Below are 21,532 nucleotides of genomic sequence, written 5' to 3'. Positions count from 1 at the left end.
GAGGGCAAGAGACTGAACAGACAAGAGGCGGTGGAAGGTCCTCTTGAGTCACAACGGAGTTGTCAAAACTTCCCCTGCTAGTGGGAGGCCCTTTAAAAAAAAACTTACTGCCTGCATGTGGCTCTAGAGACAATACCTCAGGGAGGGTAGGTAACTTGTCTAGGTCAAGACTGAGAAATCAGCATAAGATTTAATAAGAGATTCACTTTTCGAGACTATTACTGTGGGTGTTTGCACGCGCGCGCGCACGCGCGCGCGCGCGTGTGTATGTGTGTATGTGTGTGTGTGTTTGGTCTGGTCCAAAAGCCCGGCTCAAAAACTACAGCCTCGAGCATGAACGGATGAGCAGAAATGTTCTGGACCCTTGTCTAAAAGCGGATTCTTCCAAAAGGCACAACATTGTTAATTGGCCAGTTTATCAATGGATGCTCTTTTCTGTAGGTTTGTTTAGGAGTGGAAACAATACTACTAGTCTGCTAGCAGTTTGCTGATTCCTGGCTTGGTCATCTCAGTGGGGCAAGTGCAAGGCCGTGCCAGGAACTCCAGATGACTGGAACATACACAAGCACAGGGCTACCCACAGACGCCAGCGCTGAGCCAGGGTGCGGCTAAACCCGGGCAGGGGGCATCCTCAAAGTGCTTCTTTATTTAAACTATGCTCCGGGGCAATGTTTCATAATGACCCCACACACCTAGTGCATACACACAGAGCAGCCTACACACACAGCCCCACTGTGTTCGCTGGCCTGCTTTGCTTTACTTTCCATCCCTCTAGGCAAGGTCCACAAATTAGCAGCCTTGTAACCCTCCCAGGACCCGGTTTTGGGACCTTCAGAAGAAAAAGGCAGTCAGAGAAACATGAACGCGCTAATCGGGAAGCCAGCGTTTCAGCCCACTCGGCCACGCGGGCTATCCACACTAACGACTTTCACCTCCCCTCGCCTCGGCTGGCTGGAGGGGCGGGGAACCCGGCCGTAAGGAGGAGGACCAAAGGGGGGGGGAGCAGCTTGAATGAAACAATGTAACAATTGATGTGAGGCCTTGCCTCGAGCCTGCTCCCCGGCGATCCTATAGGCGAGGTCCCACTCACTCCCCCTCCTCATTGCTCCGTTTTCTTGTCCATTACGCGCTATCCCTCCGCCTCTCCTTCTTTCTTTTCTTTTCTCTCTCTCTCTCTCTTTTTTTTCCTTCTCCTTTCCCCCCCTCTCTCCCCCTTTCTCCAGCTCCGTGTCATTTCCTCCTCGCGCTCGCCCGCTGCCCGAGCGTCTCCAGCCGGGAGAGTAGGCGGAGCAGGGCGGTGCGGGGTGGCGTAGCGCTGGAGGGCGATGGTGGCGGAGCTGCTGGGGGCGGAGGCAACGTAGCCCCCGCGGAAAAGGAGCCCCGCGGCGCCTGAGCCGAGCCGAGGATGGAGAACCGGCCTGGGTCCTTCCAGTACGTCCCTGTGCAGCTGCAAGGGGGGGCGCCCTGGGGCTTCACCCTTAAGGGGGGTCTGGAACACTGCGAACCGCTCACGGTGTCTAAGGTAAGAACTGGAGCCTCTGTCCCAGCGGTGCCCGACTTTGAATGGGCAAGCGGGTGCGCAGGCTTGCCGCGGGACGCGGCCCTCCGACCGACTTTGAAACTTGGTCCGGGCTGGGGGTGAAAGCCCTCCTGTGGAGCATTAGCGGAACGGAGGGGTCTTGCCACCAGCGCGGGCGCAGACACCCATGACGGGCGGCGGGAGCACGGGATGGGAGCATTGCTGGCCCGGGGCTAAGAGCCCTGCGCACACACACTCGGGAGGCTCTGGGGGGCAGTTTTTTGCTGCCCCACGTCGGGGCGGCTGCGCCCCTCAGCTTGAGCTGGAGGAAGTGGTGGCTGTTGGGGGTTTCTCCTTGGAAGTTCCCGCGCCCCTGCGGGACAGACAGCGCCGCTTGGCAGCTCTCTTAGCAGCGTTGGCCCCTCCGCCGAGCAGCGGGTCGCGCCGCCGGGGCAGGTTGCAGGGCGAGGGTCTGGTGTGGGAACGGAGATGAGGCACTGGTGGCTTTCGTCAGCCTCACTTCCCACGGCCGGACGCGCGCACATCCATTCAGCTGGCGAGGCGTTGCTCCTGCCGGTTCGGCTCGGCCTTTCCCTCCCTCCGGAGTCCTGCCCCAGCGCCGGCGAGATTTCCTGCACGTTGAGAAGTGTGGAGGAAACTTTTGCGCCATGGAGCGCAGCTGTGCTGGAGCTGCCGCTGCCGCCGCCAGGGTTTGTTTGTTTTAGGAGGCTGTGATCTGCTGGAAGCCAAGTTGCCGCCGAGGACAGGGGAGAGGAGCTCTCCTGAGTGCTCCAGAACCCCCCAAACGAGCCGTCCCCCAGTAGGGGTGAGGGGGTGTGGGGGCCGCGGGGGCTGTTACCGGGAAGAGAGATTTGTAGGGCCAATCACCTTGAGGCGCCAGATTGCCAAGGGAAGGAACTTCACGAACTTCATCCCGTTTTGTTGTTTTGTTTTTGTTTCTCTTAAATGCTCAAAGCTGAAAAGCTCTTCTCCTTCCAACCCACTCAAATAGCAGTTGAGGTTGTAGATGTGGGTTTGGGCTAGAGATAGAAAGATGTGGCTTCTCGGCAGGGAACAAATGTCACTATTTTTTTGGCTTTGTAAGGGAGGTCACGTCTCAGCAGGGGGGTGGCCAATGCCCTGCCACCCCCCCCCCCAACCTGTGCTCATTTCCCCCTTGCATTGGACGTGCTGGTTAACTTGTAGTGGAGAGGTCCTTCAGGCCTTGGGGCCCACACTCTTAGCCACCGTGGGGTATTGCCATGGGGTGTACCAATCAGCTTGAGCAGTCTCAGGTACCTGAGGCAAAACTTTGAGGAGCTGTCGGGGAAACCTGGGATCTTTGGCCTCCCCAAATGCCAATAACCAGCCCATATCTCCATCCGGCTCTCTCTTCCCCACACTGGTCATGTATTTCGAACCAGCCTGAGATGCCTTTGTCACCCACTGTCACATCCCCTCTTAAAGCACTCTCCCTCCAATATTCTATGGAGGGAGTTAATAAGCTTTTTTCGAAAAACCAAAGAAAACAAGAACACTCTCAAGCAACCATTTTGGGGAGGGGAATCCTGACCTTCAGGAATTTCTTCTAATCAGACTCCTCTCTTCCCTCTTTCCACCAAGGTCAGAATGGGCTATGCACCCCCCAGTAGTCTGGCAGTTCCTCCCTTTCTTTTTCTCCTTACACCACCCACAGAATTTCCACAGTTTGCCCGGACAACCTATCTTGGAGAGGTCATTTTTCACCTCTGCCCAGGGCTGAACCATCCTGAGAAGCGCCCCAGAGAGTGCTTACTGCTATGGCCCTGGATTGTTTTGTGAGCCAGGGCTGAGCATAGCAGGGGGTGTTACTAAGTATGGGGCAGCCAGCAATTTGTGGTCTGGCTGGGGGATTATTTGAGGGTAGATGAGGGTTTCCTTGGCCAAGCTGTTGAGGAAGTGACTCGTGTGTTGAGAGGCAGGGTGCCTTTTAATGATTCCCTTTCCGCTGAACACACAGTTGACCCCTATTATAGGAAAACTCATTATGACACACATTTGGGTATGCAGGGGTAAAATCATTTATCCTATCCCTCCCAACTAGCCTGGCACCTTACAGTAAAAGCCAGTTGTATATAACCTGGTTAGCCCCAACATTATATAAAGGGGCCATAGTATTTTTTTTTTTTTAAGTGCAATGATTGCCTGTGTTTTTTTTTCTTGCCAAGACATGCTGTGGCATAGTTCATTAGTCCCCTTTTCATTTTTCTAACTTAGTTTTGTTTCCCCTTATGCTTCAGAACAGTACAGTTTTCTTCTCAAAAATAACCTCAGTCCGCACACACTGGTGCGGATGGGATGGAAGGCCGTGGGAAGAGAATTGTATTGGCAGATGGGAACCTTGGGTTCTAGTCCTTGCTCTGCCGCTCATTAGCTTTGGGATCCTGAGTGCATCACTTACCCTCCCTGGGCTTAGGTGTCCCCATGTCTATAAGGAGGTTCGAGTGGGGGGTCTTTAAATAAGACTATGACAGCCCAGTTGGCAATCTTTTATGCTAGCTCTGGCCCTTTCCTCCTCCCAAGGGTTGTGGACTGAAGAAGGTGAGGCTTTGTTCCACTTGTGTACAGTGTTACTGTTTATACGGTGTTTCCATATCCCTTATTTCATTAGCCTCTTCCAGCCACCCTGTGAGGCAGTCAGGGAAGGTTGTGGAGAAGTGGATGGAAAACCTGAGGCTGCCATGCACTGAGTGGCTTGTCTAGGTCTGCCACACAGTGAGTCAGTGGGAGGCTCCAAGTCTATCCTATTTTCTACTCCTTGGAGAGTTTCTTGATTCTTCTGGTAGTACTGCCGTTTGTGAAGGGGCATGGAGCAGGACCATTCAGGGGTATATCTAGTCTTGACAGCTCCCCCAGTGACTCTTCCCTTGCCAGACTGTGGTTCCACAGTAGGTGAGGAACTGGGTTGTGGACACTCCTTGCTGAAGTCTGGGCTCAGGGGTAGGAGAGGACTGTTTTAGTGCCTCCACATCACTGTGATGATCTCAGGTCAGGCAGAGAGAGAGGTAAGGTGCAAGAACCATGGTGGGAAATGCTGGAGAACCTCCTTTGGTGTCATGGAAAAAAAAACCAGTTGGGGTCTGGTGTGGCGTACATGCTTGGAGATAGCTTGTGGAGACATCTCGGGAGTGGAGGGATTTGAGAAAGGGTGATTAGTGGGAAAAGATCGCCTAGAGTGTGAAAGGCCACCTCATATTTGTCATGGGAGAACCTTTGGACCAGGAAATGATCAGGTTGGGAAATGGTCGATGCCTACTGGCTCCTGTGATTTCCTTGAATGTGGGGAATTCAATTGCCCAAGTTTTAGGAGATTGGTGTAGTCTTCTCACAATTCAGTGAGAAAGAAAGAGGAAATGTTTGAAAAAAAATAAACCTGCTATTGATTATCCCAAGTGTTAAGGGATGGCTTATGATTTCCCTATGCATTGTGATGTTTCCAAAGAAACATAACCCACAAGGGACTTGGGCCCATGACCTTGGTGTTATTAATTCCTTTGGTTAGCGTCTTATACTACCTCATTGGCCCAGGAGGCCTGTTTGGATAAAGTGGAGATTCTCTTCTAATCATATTTATCTGGTTTGCTACCTAGGGGTCCCCCTCTGCAGTGTAGACAGTCATCCATGAAGTTGGCTCCCTGTACTGGAAAAGATCTTCTATGGGGATGGGTGACCTTTCCAAGGTTCTGGCAACAATGATTCTGCATCAAAGAGGAATTCTCAGAGGCCTTAGAGATTCAAATTGTATCCTCTTGTGGCACGTGTGTGTGTGTGTGTGTGTGTGTGTGAGATAGAAAGAGAGACAGACAGACATATGGACAGACCGACAGAGACAAGAGTTATTGACCTGTAGCGTGAGGTTCCTATACTGATTGTGAGTCTTTGGAAATGTGTCCTGAGGTTGACTGAGGGTGGGGAAAAGAAGGGGTGGAGACCAGTGGGGATGCAGGAGAGGAGAAAAATTGGAGCGGAGAAGACAGGCTTATCCTACATATTTGCCCTATTCCTGGCCCATTTTTCGTGGCAGTCTCCATCAGGCACAGTGAAGCAAGTGGGGGCTAGTTACTGCCCTGGAACAAAGTAGGGTGGGGAGGGGGAGTAGCTTGGACGAGAAGGAAATTTCACCTCTTCCACTGACTGTGCATTGCTGTTGCTATATCATTTTACCCTCTCTAGACCCAAATGTCTATTTGCTACATGGGGGTGGGCATACCTGTCCCATCTTCATTATCAAAGATGATGTGAGAATGAACTGGGAAAACTCTCATACTGTTTGCCATCTTTAGCCTAGGAAGATGGCAGGACATGCTCTTTAAGTTGTTTTTAGCTCCCTCCCCACCGCACCCCCCCATCCCCACCACGACCTTATTTCTAGAGGAAGCACACAAAGAGGCAGTTGAGATTTCAAGAGGACGTGGGTTAAGTCAGATTGAGGCTGTCTTGTGGCTGGCAGTAAATTTGGCTGCGAGTTTGAGTTCTTGCTGGAATATGAGAGCCAGCAGTTCCTATGGAGGCTTCATAGTTGTGTTACGGGCTGGGCCCACCCTAGACCAGAGCTTGACATTCACAAAGGGACCTTCATGGGGCGTGCTTCTTGGGAGCTTAGTCCAGCCTGGGTGTGTACATGAATCCCCTCCTCATCTGCCTCTAGAATCAGCAAAGGTATCGAGGGCCTCAGTCCCCCAACTCTCCCAGAGAGTAGAAGGCATTTGGAGACCTGGGGTAGAATCCATCCAGAAAGCCACAAAGAAGGTTGGAGGGAGGTAGAGCAAGAAGGGCAGGTGGTATGTCTGGTAACTCTTGGCTGAGCTTTGGGTACACACTATTTTGGGGCCTGCTGGGCTGTCATAATACACCTGGTACCCTATTGAGATCCACACATGTGCTCCCTAAAGTGAAAAAGGCCAAGCCTATTAGAGGATTTTCCCCTCTCCAAAGCCTCAGACAAAGAAAATAATTCAACTCCAGCTGGAAGACACTTGAGCGTTGTCCCTTTAAAAAAAAAAAAATGAAAATGATTTCCCCTTTTGCTCTCCCCAACCCCCTCCCAGGAATTTCTTTTTTTAAGAGGAAAGAGAGACTCGGGCTTGAGATTGGAGTTTATGGAGTGATTTATCTAGAGGGAACATCACAGTTTTTGTAGTTAGGCTTCTTCAGAACCAGCGGGGAAAAAGATGCTGACCCATCTGAGGAAAGTGAATCACTTCCCCACTCCCATCAGGCACCAAAGGACAGCCTTGACTCAGGGCTGCTACTCTAATGCTGTTCTTGGAGGAGGCCTAGAATCACAGATTCTCAGAGTCAAGAGGGCCTTTTGGAGGTCACCTGGTCTTAATCTTAACCAGTCCATTTGCCTTCTATCTAGTAGCTCTGAGCTGGTTGCCCTGTGCTCATGTGGGGAGTTCACGCCCTTCCTAGCCAGTCCATTTCCTGGTTGGAAAGTTTTGACTGTAGATGACTTTTTCATATGTTGAGTGGCAATCATCATCCCTCTACCTTCTATCCATGGGTCCTAGCCCTGCCTTCTGGGACCACACAAAACAAGAATGCTTTCTCTTTGTCAGATCCAGAGACACAGACTATGCCCCCTCATCTCACTTTTCTAGGCTAAAGAGCCCTAGCAATTTCAGCTATTCCTTACTGGCATCTGAGCTCCAGCCTCCTCTCCTTTTTCCTCCTCCCACTCTGGATGCACTCTAGCCTGTCCCTGTTCCTCTTTAGTTATGGAGCCCGCAGCTGAATACAATAACTGAGAAGAGTCTGACCAAGGTTGAGTAGGACCCTTCTTTAAAAAAAAAAAAAAAAAATACGGCTGAAGACCACTTTGGCTCTTTCTGTTATGTCCATGCCATACAAAGACCCTGTGTCAAGCAGAACCTTTTAGTGGGTGAGCTTTGCTACTGCTAATAGGCATCTGAGACAGCCATAGAATAGATTTGGGAGGGTCACATTTCATCTCTTACTGTTTCTTTAGAGTTGCCCTGGCCCTACGCCTACCCCAGGCTAGTGTTGAGAGAAGTGTTTCTAAGGGAGATGAGAGAGAAGATATAAACTCTGACCTCAAGGAACATACATGTTTATATAAAAAGTTACAGAGAAGGAAGTTGTATAATAGAAGAAGGAAGTGGCGTTTAATGAAGAGCGTCCAAATCAGAACTTTAGAACATAAGATTTATTTTATTTTTTATCAGGTTTTGGCTTGGAATTTGTAGGAATAACCTCTCTGAGCTGAATTTTCTCCTTCTGAGAAAAATCGGTATCTCCAAGATTGGAGATGCTGACTATGTGACATATAGTCTCCAACTTACAGAGCCCCTACGCAGGAATTTAGTGGTCCACATCGCAACCCCCTGTCAGATATTCATCTCCCTGCATAGCGCCATGGGCATGGAGTGCAAAGCTCCTGCTGTTGCTGCCATCCCTGGGTTCTGAAGTCTTCTGTCTATAAGAGAAGAGTCATTTCTGCATGAGGCCTTGCACCCACAGCCTTGTCTCCGCAGGCCCCTCACATCCACCAGTTTGTCACCTAGGTTGGGCAAATATTTTTTCTTGCTCCTAAAGCCCTGATCCGGGACTATATTGGAATGGAGCTTAATCCTCATTATTATGGAAGGATGAGAGGCCTAGAGATGAGACAGTGGAAGGCTAGGACACATGTCTTTCTGACACAGTGATTTTGATAGTAGCTAGGTTCACAGCAGTTCCAGAGAGGGCGATTTAAAGATTCTATTTATTTGTCAGAGAGAGCACAAGCAGGGGGAGCGGCAGGCTGAGGGAGAAGCAGGCTCCCCACTGGGCAAGGAGCCCAGGACCCTCGGATCATGACCCGAGCCGAAGGCAGATGCCTGACCGACTGAGCCACCCAGGCGCCCCGGAGGGGCCCATTTAATCCATGGGGTATGACTGATGAAATTACAGAACCTAACCACCATTGATAATATTCTGCCTACAGGAAACTCTCCAAAGCTCCAAGCTGTTTATTTACAAAAAGGATTCTTGGAGAACAATTTATTCATGAGCTAGGGGCAAGTGCTCTAGAATCTCTGTTACACAGACCTGGGTGGGTTTGAGGTTTCTACTACTACCAGCACCCAGTGTGTTCCTATTCCTGATGCTGGGACCAGATGCGTGTACACAGTGTATTTATGGTTCAACTTATCTCCGAAATTGAACCCCAGGCTTACCTGTTACCTTGCAACCAGCAATTGCTTACGTTGGTACCTAGATCACTTTCACTTAATTTCTGTGCAGCCAGTATTTTTGTCTCCTGGCGCTCTCCTGAAAAATTCCTTTCAGACGGACTTCAACTAAGTCACTAATGAATAAGTTGAGATCTTTCTTTTTCCTGGCTAAAGACTGTGTTCCAAGGACCAGGATGGGGTAGAGGTTCATCTCCTTACGGCCCTTTGCCACATCCAGTGTAAACAGGCCAAGTGGAAAGATTGTCTTAGGAATTCGTTTTGCAAGGGTTGATCTGTTCTTCCTCACATTACCCTGGCATGTTTACTTGGGCACATAGCCATCCTGGTTGGGCACTAAAGTTGCAAAGATCAAGATGACTTGGTTTCTCCAAGTGACTAACCCCTCCCCTTTGACTTCACCTCCACTCCCTCCTCATTCAGCATTAAGTCTATGACTATACTGGGTCACAGAGTGAGCACTGCCTAGTAGCAGCAGACACATTTTCCGGGCATCCAGGCTGCCCTTCTTTCCTGTCCAGTCTTTGCTTCCCAGCCCCCACCCGTCAGCACCAGTTGCTTGAGGCCTACATTTTGGACTGGCTCATTCAAGTGCCATTGCCTCTTTGTTCATTCATTGGCTGCTCTGCCCTCTGTCCAAAACCCAACTTTTTTTCTTCTTTGGTCACAGAGGGCCCTTCTAGTCTGCTGTACCAACTTTGTCCCTCTTGGCTCAGCCGTGCTTCCGGTGGGGCGGACGGGGGGGGGGGGGGATGCTGGCTGGCGGCGCACGCGGGGTAAGAGAAGCTCACAGAGTTAAGGTTGATAAAGTTTGAAGACACTCAGCAAATTGATAGCTGGATCAGAGGGATAGTTTCTCACCCTGTGTCTCTCTCTATCCTCTTTCAGTGGAGGACTGGCCATTTGTCGCCTTGCTGATACCCTTTTGTCCACTTGCAGAGTAATCTTGGCATGCTGCTTCACCTCTCTGTACCCTCCTGTTTCTTCTCAGACTCTCTGTGGGGCGAGCCTCTGCTTTATTGAAGGGTTGTGAAGGGCTCCAGGATCCTTGCCTGGTCTGGGCCGTGGAAGTGTGAAGGCCAACCGACAGCAGGCCGTTATTACTGTGCGCTGACGTTCTCCACACTACGGCTTCCTACCTTCCCAGAAGTGGCCGTTTCCTGGTATGTTCTCAGGGATGGCATGTGGCATGGTCTGTTAACTTTCACTCAGGTCTTTTAATGTTACATCTGTGAGGAATGCGAGAGGTGGGACTAATTTGACAAGATCAAGGGTTAAGCCCAGTGATGGACAGACCCTTTGTGGCGTCTTCTGGCCCCCACCCTAATGCCGCTCCGCAGATTCCCAGCTGTAGGCTAGGCTCTCGTCCTGAGCCTCTGGCAGGGAAGTTTTGAATGGTTCTCCTATACTGCCTTTCACGGTCCATCAGAAATTGATTTTTTCTTTTGGGGAGGGGGGTTGGGGGTGATATGAGGTAGACCTGGGAGTAAAGCTGGTTCAACTAGTTCTTCTGGAAAGGGGTTAGAGTCTCATGGCTGCAGCCCTGTCTTTGCTTCTGAGAAGATGACAAGCTAAAGCCTTGTCTTTGTTGAGCTGCCTTGCTGTTTTCCATTTCTTTTGGCTGGTGTTTGATGTAAGTAAAAGCTCCCGTGAAAACTTCTGCAGGTAGGCAGCTTTTGATGGCATCTTATCTGACTGAGAGGGTGAGTGATGACATCTTGGAGCCTCAGAGGTGAGTAACAAGGTCTTGATTCTCATGTGCTTTGGAGGGCTTGACTGAGAGTTTGGAGCTCTGTGTTAATTTGAGTTTGCAGTCAGGAAGTATCAAGACAACAGGCTGAAAAGTGGACCAGGCGAGGCCCTGGATACTCCACTGGCGTGCGTGTGCCTCCCTGGGTGGAGGCCGTGTAGTTTGGTTGGATCTCAACAACCTCTTGAACCCAAAGGGGAGTCAAGGCCTAGACATGGTGCACCAAGAGAGGTAATAGACCCGCTGTGTCACAAATCCTTCTGCTTCTAGGTGTTCTACATGTTTTCCCATTTAATTTTTGCAGTAACTCTTTGAGGTAGATACTGATGTCTCCATTGTGCAGATGAGGGGACTGAGGCTCGGGGAAGTGAAGTAATAGAGTCTAAGACACACCATAAGTGGAAAAGCTGACACTGAAATTCACTTCTGTCTGACTCCAAATCCCAGAGTCATTCCATGATACCATGTTTACATAGGTGAATGGACGAAAGAGAAAGAAAAAAGAACTGGATAAGAATATGAGGCTGGGGGGAGGTGTTGGGGGAAAGAAATGAAATAGAGAAATTAGAAACGAAAGAGAAAAATGAGCAGGGGTGGGGGAGAGAGGGAGAGAGAAAGGGAGGGAGAAAGAAATGAGAGAAATGTAATTTTGTGCAAAAACCAACAACATTACCAACGCATGCCCCTCGGGGATCAGGGTGAAAGGCAGGATTCTGTTCTGTTTTGTTTTAAAGCTCAAATCAGGGGTAAGGGGTACGGGCTTGTATTCAGAAGGCGTGAAGTTCAGCCTTTGCTTTGCCACTCACTCAAGTTGTGTATCCTTGGGCAAGTCATTTCCCCATGTCTCACTTTCCTCTTTTGCAAAATGAAAATAATAAAACTCACATTTTTTTTCCAAGAGGGAGGGAGATGGATTTTATCCTTTATCTCATACAAATACTAGATGCGTATGTGATTTAAGAAAGAAAACGCATTCCACAGGTGTCTCTTATTAAACAAAAATTCTCCTAAGAGAATTTTGAACTTAAAGAGTGAATTGTATGCAGCTATGGTATCTTTGGGAAGATGCAAAGTGGCAGGACACCTTTAATGGGATGTCTTCTGCTGCCAGAAGTTGGAAGACCAGACATGATTTCTGGCTAATGTCTGAACAGCCAGCAATTTGAAAGTCTGTGCTAAACCTTGTTTGGCTCCTACCTAAGAGCTCTCAGCTAAGCCTCCAATCAATCAATCAGTCAATCAACCAACCCGTCAACACGTTATTTGTTGAGTACTTTGTAAAGTGCCTAGCTCTAAACGAGAGAATACAAGAGATAGCCACCGCAGAAGATCTGTCGCCTGGAAGGGACAGTTTTGTTGAGGAGAGCCACTACTGTAAGCTCAGGAAACAAGAACCTTTAAGTGCCAAAACCATGGGATAGGATCTAAGACCAACATTTATTCAGTGGAAAGAGATTTCACTGTGGGCTGATGTGGTCAGGGAGCTTTGTGGAAAAGGGAAGAAGAATTGGAGCTAGGCCTTGCGGGATGGAAAGGATTTAGGTAGGTTAGGGAGGAAGAAAGGCATTCACCCCAGTTAGTATACATGCTATGTGTCCTAAAGACACAGACAGGAGACTGAGGTCAGTTTGCTCACCCCACGGTGAACTAACAGTGTGAGCTCCCCAAGGACAGAGTGTGTGTTGTTGGTTCATTTATTCACCACCTGTTCACTCATTCATTAAATTTATTGAGTGTTTCTTCTAGGAACTGAGCTAGTCTTCCTATGGCCTATGAAACCAGCTCAGAGCTCCATAAAGGTCATTTGTATTTCTTTTCTAGGAAATACTTTCATGGTGCATACCCCGGGCCAGACAGTGGCTTTCCAATTTAATGCTTAGGAACTCTTATCAATACCATTCTACAGATGAGAAAACTGAGGCATAGAGAGGTTAGTTAACTTGCCCAATGTCATACTGTTTGTGTGGTGAGATAAATGAGTCAATGGAGATCTGCTGGACTGTTGCAGATTGGTGGAATGTAAAGGTGAATGGATTCAAGCCAGTTATTCTGAAGAACCCAGAAAACTGGGCTATAGAATAGATTCGGATTGGAAGTGTGTAGCCATTTTGTTGTTTTGGAGGATCAGAGTTAATGTATTAAAGGTAAAGCACCTGGCAGAGGACCAGCCACCTAAGCGTTTGAATGAAGAAAGACCAAAACTGAACAATACAGAGGGACATTTCAAGGGAATCAGCCATCTTAGCGATGTGCTGTTGTTATACATTAGCAAGTTGCCAGAGGTTAGTGGTAATACACACCATTTGGATCTGAAGAAATGAAGGAGAGGTGGGGGTTAGAGATGAATCCAGTATAACTAAGCTAGAAGTCTCAAATTGGTGATGGGGATTAGGAGGGCCATCCAATTTTTGTTCAGTTTTGGGTCTTCCAAGACCCAGGTGTCTGTAGGCCTAGCCAGTTAAGAAGTTCCATAGACAGTTTGGGAAAAAAAAAGAAAGGATTTGTTTATTTAAGGCCCCTGATCAGTTAAAACAGCAAATCGCTATTTTAGCAACGTAATGGTTAACATAGACAATTTACCAATCTGCTGATTGTTTTGGAAATTAGTTAATTGCCAGACAATCTCATGCTCCAACAGACATTGGAAGAGGCCTGCATTGTTATTTAATGGGCTTTTCTGGTCATAGCTTTGTCTTATCTCCTCCAATCTGTGGGATGCCTGGTCACCTGAGGTGTTACTGGCCGGACTTCCTCCTGTCTAACTTCGGACTTTCAAGTGATGGGAAAGTCCACAAATCAAACAAACAAAAAATAGAAGAAACTGTCAAAACGCCAAACTTCAGACATGAAGCTTGAAATGTTAAAAGGTTTGAGGCTGTTAAAAAACATCAGTTGACTTGCCAAGAGGTTTAAGGATTGTTTTCTCTATATGAAAAACAGAATGTGGAGACATAGTAAAGCAAACCTCAAACCTCTGGAGTTTCAAGTCTGTATTGCATTTTTGTTGTTAGCAGTTTTATATTCTGCATAGTGTAATATTATTAACCTGTGAATATTATCATTCTTGATATTTCTACAGTAGTATTGGTCATTAAATGTGACCTTCGAAAAAGCATTGTTAAGCTTGCTGGTATGATTCGACTGCCTTCAGTTGTGTCCTTACCATACTCTCATCCTGATTCTTATGTTAAAATAAGGAAGACAGGGATGCCTGGGTGGCTCCGTTGGTTAAGCATCTGCCTTCAGCTTCCATCATGATCCCAGGGTCCTGGGATCGAGTCTCACATCTTCTCCCTCTGCCTGCCGCTCCCCCTGCTTCAAAAACTCATTTACTGCAAATCTGGCTAGAAAACGCCACTTTATTATTAAGAGACTTCTGCCAATTTAGAGTGATTATTTGACCCAAACCCTAGCCCTGAGGCCATGTATACTTTCGTGAAATTCTCAGGAAAGATTAATTTTGTGTGCATATGGGCCTGACCCATCCGCCTCCTGCCTCATCTTTCCCGAGATTTGCTTCCAAGATCCATTACTTTTGTGTAGTGCTACCCACTTTTCTGCATGGTGAAGAACTAAAAGTCAGAATGTTTCAAAGATGCTTGTGCTCCAGAACTTGGTCTGCTCCCTCTCTCCCTCCCTTCTTCCCTCCCTCCATGTAGACGGAACTCACTTCCTGCCAAGGGCCAGTGGGCACATGGGTTATTTTACCTAACTCTTCTGTCAAGGTGAAATAGCTTAGAATTTATATTTGAAGTTGACTTGAGTATCTAGCTGCTGGGGGGTATTTTTGTGAAAAAGACTACTTGAGTGCCCTGGCTTTTACAAGAGCCAGCTTGCTTATGAGTTCTGGTAGGAAGAAGATACTCTCCCCCTTCTGGATGTAAAGGGTTAAATATGTAATTTTCATATTTTCCTGTGCCTTTGGCTGGAGAAATGTGCAGTGTTCTGAAACCTGCCCAGGCCCTGCACATACTGTATCTGCTTAAGGAGGGTTTTTGGCTCTTGGCCCTTCTCAGCTGCATTAGGGTTCAGGTTACATCCAGCCACTAATAAAAGCCAAAAGAATTAAGCATCAGGGAGAGTTAATTCCCACTGCTAAGACCCAGGTGGGGCCCTTCCACCTCCCATCCCGACTTCTAGGCTGGAGCCCTACTTTAGGGCTGAGCTCTAGTCTAAGCCTATAAGTGACAGTGATCTGGAACAGGCCCCAGAAAAGCACTTGACAATCAGGTTTTGCCCTATGTTGGCAGTTCTCTCCTGCCTCTCTCTCCCTCTCTCCCTCTCTCCCTGCCCCCTCTTTTCTGGTGGGATCCTATACGAGACCAGTGACCCTGGGGAGCCAAGCCACCCAATGCTATTACAGACATGGAAATGATGTATCATAGTTCCTTTCTTCTAAGCTGGAAGACTTGGATGGATGAAGCTTCGACTTTTTACTTCTACTCCAGTCTCTGACTCAACTTCAGTACAACATTAGGAGTCTCATTCAGAATAAGAAATGCCATTCATATCTTACCCAACTTAAAAGAGATGCATAGTAATGAGCTCTGAATTAGTGAGCTCAGACAGAGGGCAGCTTTGAAGGAGGATCTTGCAAGAGCTGGGACAGGCAGGAAGAAGCCTCCTTCTGGAACAACTATACTAATGTAGTGGCCTCCCTAGTGGTTTCCCTCCTTTTGATCATTCCCCTCTCCCACTTAAAATTATTTAATGGTTCCCTGCTACCTGTAAAATAGAGCCCAAACTACTTTAGCTTGGTGTATGGACCATTCTCCATCTGGCTCTAGTCTTACTTGTAGCATTCCTTCCAGGACCCAGGTTTTCAGGCAGGATAGTTTCCTCTCTGCCCTGCAAACACACTGGGGAAACTCTGGCCTCTAAATTCCCCATCCTGATGTTCCTCGAGTGCCTTGGCTTTTCTCTCCTCATCTCTGTCCCTTCCATTTGGGCCTAACTTTCAAGTCCTCACTCTCAGCCGCAAGGGCATCGTCTCAGTCTGCTCCTGATGGAAGTCATCTCGCCCTCTTTGGAATGCTGGAGCTCTGATTTTCCAGTAGAAACCTGTGGGTACCTTGGCTGCCTTGTGTCTGGCTTGCTGGACCGAAATCTTCTAGAGGACAAAGGTTGAATCTTCTGTATCTTCATCATCATCCTCAGCACAGAGCCCAAAATAGTCTCTCCACAATGGTTTGCTGGAGGAGTCAAGCACAAATTTTGTACTCAATAATTGGTCATTTTCCCCTTTCCACTTCCAATCCCAAATTCAAAAGAGGAGATGACTGCAAGAGCTGGATATACTAGCCAAGTTTTCTAGTCTTTCGGTGATACCTAGTGAACAGGGTGAGCCTTGAATGACACACACACACACGTGTGTGTGTGTGTGTGTGTGTGTGTGTGTGTGTGTGAGAGAGAGAGAGAGAGAGAGAGCTAAGGATGGGGGGAGCACAGAGAAGGAAATGGTAGTGCAGGTGGGAGTTGAGAAGGCTCCCCGATGCAACCTGGGATGAGAGGGACGATGACGGCAGTGGGGGCTGGGGGTGGTTACCTGCTTGTCTCCGAGCTGCCTGGAGTTTGGTTTGCAACAGCTGGGTTCCTTGCTGCTGCAGCTCTTGTGTGTGAGCCGTGCTCCTGAGGCTTCCCTGAGAGGCCTGCTGGCTGATGATCACAGCATTGTCCTTGCTGTTGGGCAGTGCTGTTTTGCTGTGTGCTTGGGGAAGGCCGAGTGTGAGTCTTCCATCTCTCAAGGGTTTCACTGCTTCAGCCCAAAGGAGGGAGATTCACGTGAACAAACTGTGTGTGTGTGTTTCCACTTTGGCTGAAGCAAGCCCGAACGTGTTCTGTCTGACTAGCCTTGGATGTGAGTCATCGTCTGGTGTTTATACCCAGTGCCTTAAGTGTCCTCACTATTTGACCATGACATTCCTTTTCTCACTATTTTATTCAAAGCTGAAAATGTTGAAAAGGGCCCAGAAGAACCATCTCTGTTCTCCTTCCTAATGGGGTCTAATCAAATTGGTGGCTGTCTCTGTGGAAGTCCATTAGGTCATGTCAGGGCGCTAAAGGGAACAGACTGAAGCTCATAGTGGCAGTACTGTGACAGTTGAAAAGACACACTGTGGGGCCTTCTCTTGGTTCGTTCCTGCCCAGACTACTGCTGCAGAGTTTGAATCACTGGAGCCAACTTTAGGAACAGTGCTCAAGGGGACCCCAGGAAGTGTTTGTCCTTATCAGGATCACATAGTAAGCCTGAAAGGAATACACCCAGTCTGAGAAAGTCTGAGAGGTGATGATTCAGCCTTCGAAGGCATTGGTGGAAGAAGCAGAGAACGGTAGCTCACTCCTTACTGCTCTTTCTGTTAACGTCCTTCCGAAGCTGAAAGTTTTGTTTTGCAAGCATGCTCCTAGAATGTGGGAATGGTAAGGCCCATCAGGGGCACTGTTGTTATCAAAGGGACAGAGCTTCAGAGAGGAAGGACATGACTGCTAGTATGGTCATTTGGAGGCCAGGCAGCCAGTAAATCATTTGAGAATGAATTAAAAGTTCAAAGGGCAGAAGGGAATTCTTTGGGAGACCTTATAGGTGCTTGAAAAATCAAAGGGATAGCTGATGTGCTTTTATTTACTTATTTATTTTTTGAGTGCTGGTTCGAAGGGACAAGGGAATGGCAGTGCACAGTAGGAAATTGGCATTGCTGTTTTTGTGTGCTTAGGAGCCTCAGCTCTGGGCTCGGACGATGAAAGTCACCAAAACTAAATGCCAATTATGTTCTGGGAGTTTTAGATGCATAATCTCTGATCTTTTCATCACTACTGTAAATTAGGTGATAGTATTCCTCTTTTACAGAAGACCAAAAAAAAGGCTCGGAGGGGCCAAACAACATTCTCAAAGTAACAGCTCTACCTGACCCCAAATCCTAAGCTTGTCCCACTATACTTTGGAATTTTGTGTCAAAATCCTCTTTTTGTGCCTCTCATGTTTTCTTTCTTTTTTCTTTTAAAGATTTTCTTATTTATTATTTTTGAGAGAGGAGAGAGAGAGCGCACAGGGAGAGAGGGGCAGAAGGAGAGGGAGAGAGAATCTCAAGCAGACTCTGTGCTGAGCACAGAGCCCAACACGGGGCTGATCTCACAACCCCGAGATCATGACCTGAGCCGAAATCAAGAGTCAGACACTCAACCAACTGAGCCACCCAGGCGCCCCTCACATTCTCTTTCTTATACTAATATTAACTATTCCTTTGACCATGTTCTTTGTGCCACAGCATTAGAGAAAAGCCCTCTCATTCCCAAGCTTTCCTAGGAAGCTTGTTAAATACAGCTGACCCTTGAACAAAATGGGCTTGAATTATGTGGGACCACTTATACGAGGATTTTTTTCAATAAATATATATACACAGTACCGTAAATGTATTTTTCTCTTCCATATGATTTTCTTAATATTCTTTTCTCTAGCTTACTTTATTGTAAGAATACAATATATAATACACATAATATACACGATATATGTTCATTTACTGTTTGTTATTGGAAGGCTTCCAGTCAACAGTAGGCTATTAGTAGTTAGTTTTGAGGGAGTCAAAAGTTATACACAGATTTTTGATCATGCAGGGGTTCGGTGCCCCTAACCCTCATGTTGGATTAGACTCAGGATTGCAAAATCTAATGTATGAGCTGTACTTAGTAGTGTCCTTATTCTAAGATGCAGAAATTGAAGCTGAGGGTTCAGTAACTTTCTAAAATTCATGGGACCAGTAGGTGGTAGAGCTGGTATTCAAAATTCAGTTTATCACATTTTATTATTTTTTAAAGATTTTATTTATTTGACAGAGAGAGCACAAGCAGGGGGAACAGCAGGCAGAGGAAGAGGGAGAAGCAGGTTCCCCTCTGAGCAGGGACCCCTGTGGGACTCAATCCCACGACCCTGAGATCATGACCTTAGCCGAAGGCGGACGCTTGACCGACTGAGGCACCCAGGCGCCCCTGGTTTATCACATATTAGAGTGCTTGTTCTTCCCAATGTCCCTGTTGACTCTTACCCTGGGATGGGGGGAAGTGATAAACAAAAAATCCAACTCCATCCTCTTGGCCCCTACAAAACCTACCTGTCTTAACCTGCCCTCATTGCCACCAAATTTTGTTAAGTGAGGAGTGGCCTGCCTTCCTGCTTGCCTTCCATCCTTCCCTCCTTCCTTCCTTCCCTCCTTCCCCTCTTCCTAACACAGTTTATTTGTTTAAGTTGTTATTTTGGGGATAGGTGATAAATGTTCATGGAACAAAATTACAATTATATAGGTGGGCAACCAGTTCTTAATCCCTAATTTCTCTTCCCAGAGGCAACCACTGTTACCAATTCCTCCTTTACCCTCCCATGCTTTATATATATATAAGTGTGTAGCATATGTTTGTATACTTGCACACTCTGTTTCTGTTTCCTCACAGCCTGTGTATTCCTTGATCCTCTCCAATCTGGCTTCTATTCAGGTCTTCGCAAGGGCCAGATTTACTGGCCTTTTCATTGTTGTCATCCTCCTTGTCTTCTTTACACAACTGTTTTATATTTCAAATTGTGTGTTGAATAGATAACCTAGTCCTATGGTTCAAAAGCCAGTTAGTATGAAAAGGTAGACAGAGAATAGTGTCCTACTCTTCATTGCCCTTCATTGGCCCAGGATTCACCACCCCCTACTGTGCTTAGATTTTTTTTTTTTAATGCATCTTTCCAGAGTCTCTCTATACACACACAAACAAATCTGATATGGATTCTTTATCTTGCTTTTTACACATATTAAAGCAATCTTCTCTTCTCTTTTACTTACGTATACTGGAGATCTTTCTTTGTCAGTATGTACAAGTCTGCTTCATTTTTTAACAGTGATATTATATTGATTTATTTAACCAATCTTTAGTATCACTAGTCATTGTTTCCAAGGTACCATTCTGGCGTTATCCAAGCCCTGCGGCCAGCATGGCTTCTGTGGTGCTGAACTCTCTTGTTTCTCTACTCTCTCTCACTGTTTCTCTGTTCTCCTTTGTGACTCAACTGCCTCTCCCATCCCCATCTTGTGGGCATCCCTCAAGGCTCAGAGAGCAGCCCCCTGCTTGCTCTCTTTGCCTTTCTCCAGTCTCTCTCTCTCTCTGCCTCTCTCTCCTGTTTCCCTCAAGAAAGAACACTAATGAGATCTCATGACTCCCAAATCTCTCACCTTCACCTTTCCATCAGGGCTCTAGGCTCTTCAGTCGTCTGATGGACAGTGTCTACTTGAATTATTTTTCAATCTCAAACCCCCAAATGTCTAAAATGGAACTTGTTATCTTCCCTTTGCCAAACAGGCTCTGTCCTTAGCCTTCTGCCTCCCACTAAACTAGTGTTGAAATCTTGGAGTCACACTGCTTATTCATCCCCTATATCCCATCAATTACCACCCCTGTGGTGTTTCTTCCTTCAAAATAGCCCTCGTGTCTACTCCTTTCCTTTCAATTCCTGCTACTTCCCCCCTTTTCGAATCTCATATTACCTTATTTCTGGATTTCTGGATTCCTGGCCAGCTCGCCTGCCTCTAGGCTCACCCCTTTTAAATTTACCCTGTAAGTCACTTCCTCAATCTGAGAATTTTAGTTTTCCTGTCTGTACAATGAGGAAGCTAGACCGACTGGTTGATTTCTGCAGTCCTTTCCAGCTCTGACATTTTAGACCAGTAGTCTTCCTAAACAGTGTGTTCCCACCTCCCGCCATTGCCACCCCTGCACTTCCCTCTCTTACTTGAATAGTTGCTATGGCTCCATGCTCCTATTTGTGCCTTGCACAAGTCTTCCCTAGTTTCTTTCTCCTAAACCAGCTTACAGTTGAAAGGAATCTTAGAGGCCATTCAGTTTGGCCAGCACTGCCCTACTGCCTGACTACCATTTATGACACCCTTGAATTTGGTTGACCAGGCTGTGCTTGAACCCTTCCTTCGATGGTAACAACTCTCTCATAAGCCAGCCCTTTGCATTGCCAGATAGCTAGAGTTGTTATAAATCTACCACAAACTGACACCAGTTTGTCTGTCTTTGTGACACTCTGTTATTCAAAGCTTCCTTCATGTCGATTTAAGTACCGACCACTCAAGTCCATAATATGACTCCTACCTTCTCTTCCAGCCTTAAATCCTGGATATTTCCTTTGCACTTCATCCAAATAAAAAATGTCTAACATTGATTGAGCACTTGCTGGATGTCAGACACTGTTCGAAGGCATTTTACATGTATTACCTCATCTAATCCACACAGTAACCGTGTAAGCTTCTATTATTCTTCCCCATTTTACAGAGGAGGAAAATGAGGCATATGGAAATCCAGATGATTTACCGAGTCTTGTAGCTAGTACAAGGTAGTGCTAGGATTTTAATCCAGAAAGGCTGTCTCAAGAGCCTATGTCCATGATCCCTGCCATATACTATCAGCCCCAAATGTGACAACTCAGTTTCCTAAACATGCCTGGTGCTTCGTTGATCATCTTCCCTTAACACCTTTGTAGTCCTATCTACCTGACTAAATCCTGCCTATTCGTTGAGACCCATCACAAATTATACTTCTTTCTGGTTCCATTCTACCCTGTCTTCTATCCTTCCATTCTTTCCCTTACCTTACAGAATCATTACAGCTTTCTCCACCTCTCCTCCAGAGCTCATCATGTTCTTTCTAATGAGTAGTGTGAACTTGTTTTAGATCTCTCACAAAGTAGAATTCTTTTCATATTTTGAGTTTGCATGAATCTTTTCTTTCTGAATCTGGCTTCTTTCCTAGGCCCTAAATTTCATTTCCAGCATTGCCCTGGGGTTTGCCCATGTGTACCCGGGTACCATCAGTTGACAGGGACAAAAACCAAACAGTTCAAGCATTGCTATCCATAATAATATAATTTATATTATATTGTGTACATTATATACTTACTACTTTTATATTTATTATATATTATAATTATGTATACTTATATATTTAAATGTAATTATATTTGTAATAAATACATTTTAATATATCTTATAAATA

General features: G+C 46.9%; 1 protein-coding gene across 2 annotated transcripts in view; it reads left to right on the top strand.

The window, feature by feature from the left end:
* Positions 1–1,389: 1,389 nt before the first annotated feature.
* SHROOM4 (shroom family member 4) overlaps positions 1,390–21,532 on the top strand; it is a 218,218-nt gene continuing 198,075 nt past the window's right edge. The window contains exon 1 of one of the 2 annotated variants that reach the window (XM_035004836.1): positions 1,390–1,522. In XM_035004836.1, the coding sequence (XP_034860727.1) occupies positions 1,406–1,522 (117 nt within the window). In that variant the 5' untranslated portion in view covers positions 1,390–1,405. The remainder of the gene's footprint in view (positions 1,523–21,532) is intronic. The other variant, XM_035004871.1, reaches the window with a different exon arrangement.

This window comes from Mirounga leonina, unplaced genomic scaffold (assembly GCF_011800145.1).
Source record: "Mirounga leonina isolate KUSES-001 unplaced genomic scaffold, KU_Mleo_1.0 Mir_101609, whole genome shotgun sequence".
In the NCBI taxonomy this organism is placed as follows: domain Eukaryota; kingdom Metazoa; phylum Chordata; class Mammalia; order Carnivora; family Phocidae; genus Mirounga; species Mirounga leonina.
This window is presented reverse-complemented; position numbering and strand designations above follow the sequence as displayed.